The sequence below is a fragment of the Vicia villosa genome, linkage group LG4 (genome assembly GCF_029867415.1).
Source record: "Vicia villosa cultivar HV-30 ecotype Madison, WI linkage group LG4, Vvil1.0, whole genome shotgun sequence".
NCBI classification, from domain to species: domain Eukaryota; kingdom Viridiplantae; phylum Streptophyta; class Magnoliopsida; order Fabales; family Fabaceae; genus Vicia; species Vicia villosa.
Window position 1 is genome coordinate 171,683,633 of NC_081183.1, and position 15,257 is coordinate 171,698,889.

The window sequence follows — 15,257 nt, forward strand, 5'->3', positions numbered from 1 at the left end:
GAGGGAAAGTCCACAGGGATTCTTGATGGGTTGACACCGAGCGTGTCCTGCTAGGGTGCTGTTTTTAATTTTTGTAGTTATTTCCTCTTGGGATGACTTTTTATGTATTTGCTAGGAATGTTTCTCATCTTGTTAAACATAGGAACCGTTTGTAATATCTTTTGATTATCAATGAAAAGTTTCTTTGTTTTTACATTCCAGTAATTTTATTTGTCGTTTTAATCATCTGAATCTTTTGAAATATTCTTTTTGATGTTATGACAAAAAGGGGGAGAAGATAAATGATAAATGATTTGATTAATCTATCAGTTGCTGGGTAAAGCTCCCACACATTTACTAACAAGAACTGCAAGTTCTATATGGTTTAAGTGTTTTGCAGGTATAAAGAAGTGAAGAGAATCTTCAAAGCAAACACAAGAAGCAAAACCATGGAAACTGAAGCAAGCTGAGTGCTGTCAAGCTTCAGAAATCAGAAGCAAGAAAGAAGATAGAATTTGATCCATATTTGTCTATTTGTTCTGACAAAATTCTATTTGCTCTGATACATTATTTTAGCCTATATGGCTCTGATATATAATGTGTTCTAATATACATTTTATGTTCTGACTCGTTCATGCTGACTTTTGTCGTTTAGTTTTTGTTCTGTAACATTTCAGGATGTAGAGATGCTCTGATGATGCTCTGGTACATTCAACAATGTTCTGATACAAATCTAGCATGAAGTGATGTTGGTAGAAATTCAAAGCTCTGAAGCTATCCGAGGGAAGCAGAAATCAGAAGCTGCGAATGTTCTAAAGATCCAGAAAACTCAAGTTCTGAAGCTGTCCTAAATGGAAGCAGAAATCAGAAGCTGTGAATGTTCAGAAGATCAAAGAAATTCAAGTTCTGAAGCTGTCCTAGATGGAAGCAGAAGTCAGAAGCTGTGAATGTTCAGAAGATCAAAGAAATTCAAGTTCTGAAGCTGTCCTAGATGGAAGCAGGAATCAGAAGCTGTGAGTGTTCTAGGGATCTAAAGAAATTCTAGTTCTGAAGCTGTCCAATGGAAGCAGAAGTCAGAAGCTAGGAATTCTCTGAAGACAGAAGCTTATATGATCGTCTCTACCGAAATAATCAGGGAAGTCTTTTATTAAAGTTCTTCGAGTATTTATTTCAGGGGGAGATTATTTATCTCAGGGGGAGATTGTTAATCTCAGGGGGAGACATATTCATATGCTTATGCTATAGCTGTGTAATTTGTCTTTTGCCATCTATTCTTTCTGATCGCAAATTCATATCATTTATATATGTTTTTGTCATCATCAAAAAGGGGGAGATTGTTAGAACAAGATTTGTTCTGATCAATTATCTTAGTTTTGATGATAACAATAATATGAATTTTGCTTAAGATAATATGGTACTCTAATCCAATGCAATTTCCTTTTCAGGAAATATATAAAGAGTACGCATAATTCAGCGCTCAGAAGCTTTGTCTCAAAGGGTTCAGCATGCAACATCAGAACATGGTCTGGCAAGACATCAGAAGATGGTCGAAGCAGAATCAGAACATGGGTCTATGGAAGCATCAGAAGAACAAGAGAACAGAAGCACTGAAGTTCTGATGGTATCACGCTCAGAAGCACTTCAAGGTCAGAAGATCAGAAGATGCTCTGCACCAAGCTGTTTGACTCTGATGATATTCAAACGTTGTATTCACAAACATCAGATCAGAAGGAAGTACAAGTGGCAAGCTACGCTGACTGACAAAAGGAACGTTAAAAGCTATTCTAGGCTACGTCAGTAGACACAGCGTGAACAAGGCTCGAGGTAGTTGACAAAAGCGTATAACATTAAATGCGATGCTGTACGGAACACGCAAAGCATTAAATGCACTCAACGGTCATCTTCTCCAACGCCTATAAATATGAAGTTCTGATGAGAAGCAAGGTTAACGATTCTGCACCAAAACAACTCATATCAAACTTGCTGAAACGCTGTTCAAATCTAAACTCAGAATCTTCATCTTCATCAAAGCTCACTACATTGCTGTTGTAATATATTAGTGAGATTAAGCTTAAACGATTAAGAGAAATATCACAGTTTGTGATTATCGCTTTCAAGAAGCAATTTGTAATACTCTTAGAATTGATTACATTAAGTTGTAAGGAACTAGAGTGATCGTGTGGATCAGAATACTCTAGGAAGTCTTAGAGGTTATCTAAGCAGGTTGTAACTAGAGTGATCGTGTGGATCAGTAGACTCTAGAAAAGTCTTAGAGGGTATCTAAGCAGTGTTCCTGGAGTGATCAGTGTGTGATCAGAAGACTCTGGAAGACTTAGTTGCTGACTAAGTGGAGAACCATTGTAATCCGTGCGATTAGTGGATTAAATCCTCAGTTGAGGTAAATCATCTCTGCGGGGGTGGACTGGAGTAGTTTAGTTAACAACGAACCAGGATAAAAATAACTGTGCAATTTATTTTTATCTGTCAAGTTTTTAAAACTACACTTATTCAAACCCCCCCTTTCTAAGTGTTTTTCTATCCTTCACATTTCATTTTAATTGTTTCACATTTATTTATGTTTCGTATTTAATTTTAATACATTATCGTGTTTGTGTTTCAGAGCTGGATCATCTCCTACTTCCCCCGCATCCACGGCTTCCGCGTTGATCCTGAGTACGAGGACAAGATGCCCAGGGCCGCCCGATACGTTCTCCAGAGGGGGAATAATGTAGTGGGACTATACCGTGGGTACCTCGACCGCACGATGCACGATGACGTTAGTTGGAAGCCATTCAGCGACTACACTGATGTTGTCCCCTTTGACAGCATATCGTCATATTCTGGCTGGTTGGCATGCGGGACTAACACCATGATGCGGTATCTCCCTGAGCGGTGCATGCGACAGTGTGGATTTGTGCAGCTGATACCCAGGTCACCTTTTGAGGCTGCTCCCGAGACAGTGACCCGAGTGCAGCTCACTGACATATATGCAGATTGGGAGCGTCATGTGGTCCCGGAGGAGTATTGTCGCATTCGGGTCACCCAGGACTGGCACAGTGTGGAGGGGTATGTCACATGGTTCTATCGGGTGTCACATCCTCTGATGAGACCCGACGCTCCCGGCGCTCCTAGGCCAGCACACGAGGAGATCCTAGAGAACCAGCAGGCTGAGGATGACAACGCCATTGATCTCCTGCCAATCTGCCAGCGGATAGAGATGCTTGGGCGGGACGCGTTGGATCGAGGTATCGCTGATCAGGGCGGTCCATAGGCAGTCGCGGTGATGGAGAGGATCGTCACTGATGCGGGCCGTGCGGCGGCATACAGACAGTAGAGGAGGTCCCAGAGAGAGAGGTTTAGGCATACCCAGTAGGGGTTCGGGTTTATTTTTTTTGTATTCGGATTATATATTTCGCACACTATGACTCGGTCTGTATATATTATTTGAATTTTATTTATTATATTTGTATTTTACGTTGATATGTCGTTTGTTTTGTTCGGCTTTTTCGTTTTGTATATATTATACGTGCAATATATCTTTCGTACGGGACTATTAGAAAACCATAAAAAAAAGAGACTTCTGCATAATTCGAAAATACACTTTCGAATTACACTAAAATCTGAAAAAATGTGTTTTCGGAAGTGCATCTCCGAAAACACCCCCCATTTGGTGTTTCGGAAGTGCACTTCCGAAGTCTGGGAAAATTTAGAAGAAAAAAAAATTCGGAAATGCATTTCCGAAGCAGGGGTAAAGTGGGGTTTTCGCTGGGGGTGACCCCCATAGGGAGGTGGGTAAAGAAAAAACCTTATTAAAAGGCTTAATAATAACTTAATCTCCCCATTTTGTCTTTTTTTATCCCTCTATTTTAAAAACTACTATTTTACTATTCTTTTTAAGTTTTCTGTGCAATTTTTGTCCTTCTATTTTTCTTTTTTTTGTAAAACTAGTCCTTATTTTTGTCTTTTTTCAAAAGAAAATTCAAATTGAAATCAAAGTTGTAGTTTTTAAAACGTGGAACCAAAATAGAAAAAAATAAAAATAAAATAGGAGAACCAAAATTGCAATTAAATATTATTAAAATATATAATACATCAACAATTGAAATATACGACATATCATTCGTAATTATTCTATTAGTTTAATATAGCATTTTCCTTAATTATTATTATTTTTTTGAAAAACCTTAATTATTATTTTAAAAATATATAAAAGTCAAAGAAAATACCTGAACTTATAGAATACCATTTATATCTTTTTGATATAGATGCATGCTTACGGTAATAAAAAAAAAATGTGTTAACAATAATGCCTATAAAAAATAGAGAAATAAAAAAAACAAATTCTTTGCATTTAAAGCACGCATGTTTTTTGTCATTGAAGAATTTAAAGTAGAGAAAAAGGTTCATACACTGATAGTGTAAAATTACTTTACACTGTCAACCAATCACAACCTTGTATCGAATAAATCATACTTTAAATTAAAAAAAAATTAATGACAAGACACTTTGTTAGTTTTCTATTAGATCTGTCGGCGCATATAAATTAAACTCTTTAAAGTATACTTTTATTAAAAAAAATTAATATGTTTTTCCTTAAAAGTTAAAACCATGGGAAAAGCTTGACCAAAAAAAAAACATGGGAAAATCAGTACCTTCCAAGTTCCAATTAAGAAAAGAATATGCTAGAAAGAAAGTATGAAACGCAAGTTTTGAGATACAACACAATCAAACCATAGCGGTTCTCTCATTACCAAATAACACTCATCTCATCTTTAATCTTCATCATCATAATTAAATCACATTCTCATCTCTATATATACTACTAATCATAATCATAATAATAACAATTCATATTCATATAATCATATATTCCTTTCAATTTTCTTTCCTCTCCATTCCTTTGCACTCAAATTACTCTCCTCTTCTCTCTATCAAAAGAATCCATGGCCACCGCATCTTCTATCACAAACAATCAAGGTATCTCAACATTTCAATAGTTAATTTTTCTGCGTTGATATATTAATATTGTTTACGTGTTAAATTGCACAAAATATGCAGAGAAGAGAATAGATCCAGATGAAAATGTTCTACAAAAACACGTTGCGTTCTTCGATCGAAACCATGACGGTATCGTCTATCCATGGGAAACATTCCAAGGTTAGGTTTTCTTTTCTTCTAATTATCAATTTCTGTTAACAATCTTAACCCTAATTATTCAGTTTTATCACTTTTATTTTATAATAATTCATGAATGATTTTTCTTAATTACAGGATTTCGAGCAATAGGTTGTGGATATTTGTTATCGTCAGTGGCTTGTATTTTCATAAATTTGGGTCTCAGTCAGAAAACTCGTCGGGTATGTCTTTTATTTTTTCATTAAAATTATGTTAAGAGAAATTAACCCTTAATATAGATATTAATTTCTAGAGGAAATAGTATAATATCTCAGATTAAAAAAAAAAAGCATGATTTTGAAAATAGTTTAAAACAAAAAGTGCACGTTGAGGAGAAAGAGTGCAATAAATTAAAGTATAGTTCCATTAAGAAAAATAATAAGTACTACTAAAAAACAGAAATGGTGAAGTGGAATAAGAATCAGATTCTCTTTCCTTGGTAGTTATATTTTTACAAAAAAAAAAATTTGTCATATGCTTTTGGTACATTAGAAAAAGTATATGAAATTAAAGCACGTACAAATGCACGGCAGATAAGATAGGATTTGATTCATCTGCCGACGTATCATAGAATAAAATTGAATTTGATGTTTGCAATTTAATTTTAGAAATTAAAGTACACTATGTCTTTAAAAAAGACTATATATATAATAAAGTTAAGTCAAATATAAATATAAAAACAAACAAAAAAAAAGTCAAAATAGATTTAAATGGAACGAATATAATTAAATTAAAACATTCCACTTTTTCGATAATCATACAATACTAACTCAAAATTTATTATTTTCTTTGTTAAAAAAAATCATAAAGGTTGAAGAGATAAGAGATAATGAGTTGGAAAAATCATATTCTGTCTGTTCTTTTTTTTCCTACCACTCAAAGTGGTTGTTGGATAAAGACACTGACAAATGACAATGTCGTCAATTCAAGGTCAAGAAAAAGAATACTTAAAAATTACTACTACTTATTTAGATTAATTAACTTTAATTTTAATGGTGGTATAGGGAAAATTTCCTTCAATATTTCTACCAATAGAAATTAAAAATATTGAGAAAGCAAAACATGGAAGTGACTCTGGTGTCTATGATAGCCAAGGAAGGTAATATTATCATTTTATATAAATTAAAATTTTAAATATTTTTTTTAGTGTTTTTCTTTTCACTAAACATTATAACTCTTAATGTTTGATATTTTTAACTCTATTTTTTTTCTTCAGATTTGTTCCTTCAAAATTTGAAGAGATTTTCAGCAAGCATGCAAAAAAGAATCCAGAGGCATTAACATCTGATGAATTGATGGGGTTGTTAAAGGCAAATAGAGAGCCTAAGGATTATAAAGGATGGTAATTTTTTTTATTTAATTATATAAACTACTCCCTCCGTTTTTTATTATAAGTCGTTTTAGACTTTTCACACAGATTAAGAAAAATAATAATTGTTGTATGAAAATGAGAAATTATGAATGTTTTTACAAAATTATCTTTCATTAATGATATGTGGAAGATAAATTTATATAATTGAAAGGAGAGAAAATAGTAAATATTTAAGAATATAATAGGAAAAATAACATTAATTATTCATTGGAATTGTAAAGCAACTTATATTTAAATACAATTTTTTTTCCAAAACGACTTATAATAAAAAACGGAGGGAGGATAATTTAGTGAATTTATTTTGATTATTTATTGGTGAATACATTATACTTAATATATAATTAATTGTTGCAATATTTTGATATTCAGGCTTGCTAGTTACACAGAATGGAAAATTTTATATGTTCTTTGCAAAGATAAGTATGGTTTACTACACAAGGAAACAGTTCGTGCTGTTTATGATGGAAGCTTGTTTGAACAAATGGAAAAGGAACATTCAGAAAAGAAAAATAAATAAATATTTACTTGTTATGTTGTGATATTAGGAGTTTCTATGTGAATTTCTATTTGTGATTCTTCAAGTAATTTTAATAATATTCATAGATTGTGATATTGCCATGGGTGTTTTGTGTGAGTGTGGATCTTAAGGAATGAGGTTTAAGTTATATTTATTATATTTTAGATTAGGATATAGGTGGTTTGCTCATGTAAATGTCACCTTTTTTATTTTATTTGATTTACCATAGTATCACATTGTGCATGTAAATCTTGATTACATATATTTATTTATTTTGAATTGAATTGAATTGGGGAATTGATTATCAAAACCAAATTAAAATATATTATCGAAAAATTGGTTATGGCGAAAAAATATGTGAAAAATTTATTGTTTCGTACACCATCCTTATTTATCACTAGGCTATCTTTACCTAACTTCACCAATAGAAAAAACTCTCACTGATGGGAGAAACTACGGTCAATATATTATGGTTGTGTCTCTTAGACAATTAACCATAATCCAAATCTAATATCACTCAAAAACCATATCAGAGAGTGTCTCCTAGACAACTATCAACGATCCACCCCTTTGCATTCTTTAAAATTTTAAAAAACTTCTTGGTAAGAAAACATTAAAATTGAAAAGAAAAAAAACAAATTGGAAATCTTAAAAATCATTGAGAGGGAAAGGAGGTACTTTTTTGTAACCGTCTAATAAACCACTCCATCATTGAGTAATACAGAGGATGTAAACTAAGTATTGACAAAATAGTAATAATATAATAATTATGAGTATAGATCCTTTAAAAGTGATTTTTTCTTATAAAATTAATTTATAAAATTTAATCATTCTGGTAAAATAAAACCGATTCATTCTTATACATGACGGGGAAAATTGAGTACTAGAACCATGAGCTAAAAAGTTAATCCAAAATTACAATTATTTAAAAGTAATTGTGAAAAAGTGAGTTGCTTTAAAGAATTGGTTGTTGCTAAGCTTTAAGGTGTGAAAGGTGTCACACCTAACAAAAATTCTACCTTGCAATTATTGATAGGGATAATAATAATATCAAATGATTTTCAGAAGAAAAAAAAATCAAATAATTTGGAGCTGTATTATATCAATGACCAAATTATAAACGCAAGTTAACCCAAAAACAAGCAAATATTTGATGGCATAATTTAGGGTTGTGCATGTGGTTGGCTACAATCCCATTACTTTATCATTACTTCTTGTTTGATTTGATTACATAACTTTCTTTAGTACTAGCCGTGATAAAAACTATTTTTGATTAATTTGATTTTAATTTAATGATAATTGAATATAAAATTATTTATCTTTGAATATATTATCATAATATAATTTGATTTAATTTAATGATAATTGAATATGAAATTATTTATCTTTGAATATATTATCTTAATATACGAAGCATGAGCTCTGAGACGATACAGCCATCAGGACACACAAACACTTCGACATCTATAATATCAAAAATATAGGTTTTTTCTTTACCCACCTCCCTATGGGGGTCACCCCAGCGAAAACCCCATTTTACCCCTGCTTCGGAAATGCATTTCCGAAATATTTTTTTTTTTAAATTTTTCCAGACTTCGGAAGTGCATTTCCGAAAAAATCCCAAAAATTGAGATTTTAATTAATTCGGAGATGCATCTCCGAAAAAACAAAAAAAATCTAAAAATTCCAAAAATTAATTTTATGATATTAATTAATTCATATATCATAAATTTGATACTTCCTCTGGTCCTATTTATAAGAAAAAAATTCCTTTTTAGATACATTGAATAAATAATGTATCTGGACAAAATATTATTCAGATACATTATTTATTCAATGCATCTAGAAAGAGAATTTTTTCTTATGAGTTATGAATAATAATTATTATATATTTCTATTCTGATTCATATTTTAAAATTTAAAATAATTTTAATTAAAAAAATTAAAATAATTTCACTTATAAAATGAGTTATAATTTTTTATTTATATATTTATATATTTATAATAATTATTATATATTTATAAAAAAATTAAAAAAATGAGTGTTTTAATTTATATATTTATATAATAATTATAATAATTATTATATATTTATAAAAATTATTATATATTTATATATTTATATAATAATTATTATATATTAATTATAAATATATTTATATAATAATTAAAAAATTTTAAAAATGAGTGTTTTTATTTATAATTATTATTATATATTTATATATTATATATTTATATATTTCACTTACAAAATTAATAATTATTATTATATATTTATATATTTCTATTCTGATTCATAATTAAAAAAGAGTTATAATTTTTTATTTAGTTTAAAAAAATTAAAAAAAGATTTTGTCTTAATTTTATTTAATGAATAAATTTTATATTTAACTCTATATAATTCAAAATTTACTTATGAAATTAAAATGTTTTTGATTTATATAAGTTAGTAAAATTATTTTTAACTTTCAAATTGTTTAGGAAATTTTGATTCACCTTGATTTTATTGATTCACCTTAATTTTATACCTATTAATTGTATTGATTCACCTTGATTTTAATTTTTTAATAATTATTGAATTCTTTCGGAAGTGTATATCCGAAACATTCCAAGACCAATTTGGTTTTGGAATATTTCGAATATGCATCTCCGAAGACACCCTTCTCCCAAAAGGGGGTGTTTTCGGAAATGCATCTCCGAAAACACCTTTTTTTTCGTGTTTTCGGAAGTGCATTTCCGAAAACACCTTTTTTTCGTGTTTTCGGAAGTGCATTTCCGAAAACACCTTTTTTTTTCAATAAAAGTACGTTTTCGGAAATGTATTTCCGAAACAAGAGGTATTTTGGTAAATTCGCCAGAGGTGACTAAGAAGGTTAGGAGGTGGGTAAAGAAATTTCCAAAATATAAGACATTGACACCGCTACATATATAAAAGTATTTCTCTCAAACTCTATAAATGTCTAAAAATTTCCTTATTTAGAAGTTAACTTCCACACGCACCTTATACCATGTTGTCCATATGATTTCACTAAGAAAGCACGTCCAACAGTCCTCCGCAGTTCAAGTCGGATCAATCGAGGCAAATTTAATGATCATCCCTACATAAGCACGACTATGAGTCACTCCCAAGTATTCGCTCAATCACACTTGTAGCAATTTCCATCTCTCTTAAATACTGATTTCACTGTTAGAGTTAACCTTATAGGTAATTCCTTCTCTAATCACTAGAGATCACAACCACCACACCTAAAGCCTTTTCGCGATGGTTATATTACAAGGCCCATCCATTTTCTGTTCCAATACTGAATAGTGGCTGCATCAGTCATAATCATCTTTTTATTCTCATAAAATTACCATTGAATTTTTCTATTCTTCTCAGTTGCACTGCCACAACCGTTTATGTTAATCATTATGATCAACGTAACTATTTCATAAACCCTTTTCATTTTCTTGTTATCTCTTCCAATGGTCGGTTCTAAATAAATTTTCCCCGATAATTATGTTTTTGATGTCCGATTAACTATTTAGAACCTCCAAGATAACACATCACTAGTTTTCACTCTCACCATCGAGGAACCTTGGGAGATAAATTCATTAGCTCTTGGAGGAAATTATATGATGATTTTACTTCATAATTTAAAACACGAAAGTGTCACCCAAAGACAATAGTCCTTCCCAGTGGCATTCATCAAAGGAAGAATGGACACTTCAGAAGTACATAGATAGATCTACCAAAGTGGCAGTTGAAATAGGAGGAGCCAACGACAAGCCGGTGTGTTGGGTTTTGGAGAAAGGGTTAAGGCTAGACTATAAGTTCAAGGAAAAATCGGGCTTTGAGGAAATAGAGAACATGCATGATTTCTTCACTCGAGCCCAACTGTACATCAGTTACAAAGACAAATTGCTAGTCGAATATGTAGAGAGAAAAACACTATAAGTGGAAGGAAAGTAAATGACAGATGTGGTGAGGACGAAGATAAGGAATGACACTAATGACCATTGTCCAAATTTTCTAAGTACACCCCGATGAACACATCCGTAGAAATAATCTTACAATAATATCGAGTCAAGGAAGGCGGGGTGAAATATCCCCATGTCATAAAGAAGTCATCACGAACTAGTAAGTCAAAAAATTTCATATTTCATATAATTCATGACCACGAAACTAATGAGTGTATTATTCTAAAGAATGAAATAAAAGACTTGATTAAAAAGGGAAGACTTAGAACATACCTCAAGGACATGCACGAAGAGGGGAGCATAAGAGACACATAGATTCTCCAGTGAAACCTATCCGATAGAGTGAATCTCCACATAGAAATCGTTATCCATGATAGTGTGGTACACTGCTCAAGAAAACATATGAAGTTGTTGGAGGCACCCGTTAAAGGAGAGACAACAATGAAGAAGAGGATAACTTGAATGGGAAAATGACCCTTTATATCCTCCATATTTGGAGGTTGTTTTTTTATTTCATCTATTACCAGAGGGTTCCCATGCCCCAAGATGTCATCCTAGGGAATTGTGAAAAGAAATATTGCAGAGTTATTATTAGTAGATAGGAAAGTGGAGTTATCTTGTGAAAATAACCTTAGTGATAAAGACCACTACGGGAAACTTTGATGTTTCAAGGATCCTCATTGATGGAGGAAACTCCCGTGATGTCGTATGTTAAACTATTAACCAAGTTAGACTTGAAGAGAGAAAGGTTGTCACCCTACATGGGTACCAATCTGCAAGGCTTTAACATGTCAATAACCCACCCTTGGGGCTTCATTGAACTTATGGTTACATTTGGAGAATAGAGAGATGCCAAGATGATGGATATTTAGTTCCTAGTAGTTCCGTGCAAAAGTGTTTACACTACTACAAATAACGCATTAAACGTCGAACGTGGAATGTATTTTACCTCGACATTAGAAGCGAGGTAAACATGGTCGTCATAAAAAGTAAAGACTTATCACCTCGGTGATTAAAACACCGAGTTCTAATTTTATTAGCGCATTGGTTCGAACCCTAGCTTATGCACTTTTATTATTTACAAAATCTCGTGCCTTTTTATCTCGGTTTATTAAGAAAACCGATGGGTTATTAGTTATTTTATAATAAAACTCGTTAGATTGTTTACACAGAACATTAATAAAATAATTTGTTTACAAACTATAGTTTTTATCCAGAATATTACATTTTTTTCACAGAAAAAAATTAATTGTCCATGAAGATCATATGTTGGATCTTCAATCCCTTGATATTCTCCAAACCCAAAAAAAGAGTATTCTCGCTGGCTTTTGCTTGCATTTGTTTTTGATATGAAGAAAAAATGGTTAGACCAAAAAAGGGTTAGATAAATAAAAAAAATTATGCTCAAATAAATACTTAAGAACACAAACCTTAAACCCAAATAATCTTCTGCTCTTGCAATCAATCGTAGAGAACTATTCATGGCAAACACTCTTGCAAACCTTAAACTCTTCATGATGTTAGATCTTCAGATCCTTGATAATTAAGGGGAACAAAAAAAGGGTTAGATAAATAAATGGAGAAGTTTCTCTTAAAGACTATTGCAAATCTTAAAGTGGAGAAGTTTCAAGGGCTTTATGATGTTTTAGAATGCTTTTATAATGAAGGTTATTTATGTTTCACGCGGATCACTAATGGTAATGTCTTGAGCATTGATAGTCATGAAATGGTCGACAATAATTTAATTAAGGACGAGTTAGAATATTTATTTACAAATTAAAAATACAGTTAAAATAGAGGTTCCAATGTTCCCTCTGGTTTTTGGAAAACCGACGAGTTACAACATTTATTTACAAATAAAAAATACAATTAAAATTTTTTTTCTAATGTTTCCTCAGTTTTTTTGTAAAACCGAGGGGTTTGAACATTTATTTGCAAATAAAAAATATAATTAAAAGAGAGATTAGAACACCGACGTGGCACACATGGATTGGAATCATATCACTAGAATAACAATGATCATCTTTATTCAAGTCGCAAAGTCTCTTTTGGATTATCAAGGAGGCTTTTGAGCTATTTAAACGTCTCGTTGTATCTTCAAACATTGTTTAAAAGTCTTTTCCTATTTTCAACGTCTCATTACTGTAAACTCGGTTTTTGCGAACTGACTCCTTGCTCTTTCTTTTTTTTTTATATTTTTTTGCAAGAGTCGCCACCGACTTTTATTTTATCCAAATAGGAAAGGCATAAAAGAACAGGAAAGACCTTTTGACAGATTTTGGGTTCGGGGGGTTGGTTATACAAAGGGAAGGTTTTAAGCACCCTTTGTATCCATGGTTATCCATGGGCTCTTAATTGCTTAGCTCACTTTTTTAAATGCTTTGTTGATTTGAAAATAGAAGAAGTGAAGATGGACAATAGGTCACATAGGTCTCTGAAGAGTTTCACCGGGAATAATGCCCTTCAAATACCAGATGAAAGTTTTGAAAATAGATGAGAAGTTTTGAAAATACGTTGTTTGAAAATGGAAGTGTTTGAGCAAGCAATTAGGAGTTACTTACTCTCAATTTATAAGATCTTTCCTGTACGTTAGCAAAATAGACAAATAGAAAATAGCAGAAACATAAATAATATGTCCAATTGGACAAAGAAAAAAAAAACAGAAACATAAATAATATGTCCAAATGGACAAAGAAAAAAAATAGCATAAACATAAATAATATGTCCAAATGGACAAAGAAAAAATAACAGAAACATAAATAATATGTCCAAATGGACAAAGAAAAAATAGCGGAAACATAAATAATATGTCCAAATGGACAAAGAGAAAATAGCGGAAACATAAATAATATGTCCAAATGGACAAAGAAAAAATAGCAGAAACATAAATAATATGTCCAAGTGGACAAAGAAAAAATAACAGAAACATAAATAATATGTCCAAATGGACAAAGGAAAAATAACAGAAATATAAATAATATGTCCAAGTGGACAAAGAAAAAATAACAGAAACATAAATAATATGTCCAAATGGACAAAGGAAAAATAACAGAAATATAAATAATATGTCCAAGTGGACAAAGGAAAAATAGCAGAAATATAAATAATATGTCCAAATGGACAAAGGAAAAATAACAGAAATATAAATAATATGTCCAAATGGACAAAGGAAAAAATAGCAGAAATATAAATAATATGTCCAAATGGACAAAGGAAAAATAGCAGAAATATAAATAATATGTCCAAGTGGACAAAGAAAAAATAACAGAAACATAAATAATATGTCCAAATGGACAAAGAAAAAATAGCAGAAATATAAATAATATGTCCAAATGGACAAAGGAAAAATAGCATAAACATAAATATGATGAATGATAAAATAAAGTATAAAGCAAGAAATATAAAGAACAATATAATAAAATGCGGAATTTAAAGTTAATTGTTAGTATGTTAGCACGTGAATCATCTTGAAGCTAGTCAAGTATATTCACGATGTTAGTGAAGATCGATGGTGAGTGAATGATGATCTCGGATTTAAAATTAATGAAAATTTATCAGAAGCTTGATAGAATCATAGCGACTACATGATAAATTTCCAAAAGTCTTAAAACAACTGCATACAATCTCTGCCATATTTGATCTTTTATTCTGATTCGGGACAAAGGAAAAAGATAAGAAACAATATCAAATAATATACAAAAATAAATATAAAACAAATTAAACTTAATTCATTCTTTTTGTGATTTTTTTTTTTGAATTGATTTTAAGTTAATTAACAAGCTAATTAAACAAATAATTATACAAATAATTAAACTTAACAAGAAAAATATTATTTTATATGTCAAAGATTATAAAAAAATATAAACCTAAATCTAAAAGGAAAATATTTTTGGAGTTTTTTGATTGGTTAAAAATAATTAAAAAGCAATATTTACATAATTACTAATTAATTAAGCAATATAAATTAATTATGAAAAGAAATAAAATATTTTTATGTTAAAAATTAAATAAACATTTTATCAACTTAAAACTAAAATTAAAACTTTTTTTTTTTGAGAAATTGAAAATATGCATAAATATGGAGTTTTTAATTCATGAACTCCTAACACTACTACATATTAAAAATTACATTGTACTTACTCTATGATGTTCCAAGAGTGGAATAGAGTGATTGAAATTGAATGAAAGTGGCTATTTGAATGAGCCTTGATTTTTACAAGTTTCTTGAAACTTTTGAAAAATATAAAACTTATG

At 30.8% G+C, this 15,257-nt stretch overlaps 1 protein-coding gene across 1 annotated transcript; it reads left to right on the forward strand.

Moving 5' to 3' along the window:
• The first annotated feature begins 4,704 nt into the window (after window positions 1-4,704).
• On the forward strand, window positions 4,705-7,286 carry LOC131595929 (probable peroxygenase 4). The gene is made up of 6 exons (XM_058868460.1): window positions 4,705-4,956; window positions 5,038-5,136; window positions 5,251-5,336; window positions 6,159-6,253; window positions 6,371-6,496; window positions 6,896-7,286. Exons 1-6 carry the CDS (start codon window positions 4,923-4,925, stop codon window positions 7,041-7,043), a joined length of 588 nt encoding a protein of 195 aa, XP_058724443.1. The 5' UTR covers window positions 4,705-4,922; the 3' UTR covers window positions 7,044-7,286.
• Window positions 7,287-15,257: the final 7,971 nt, after the last annotated feature.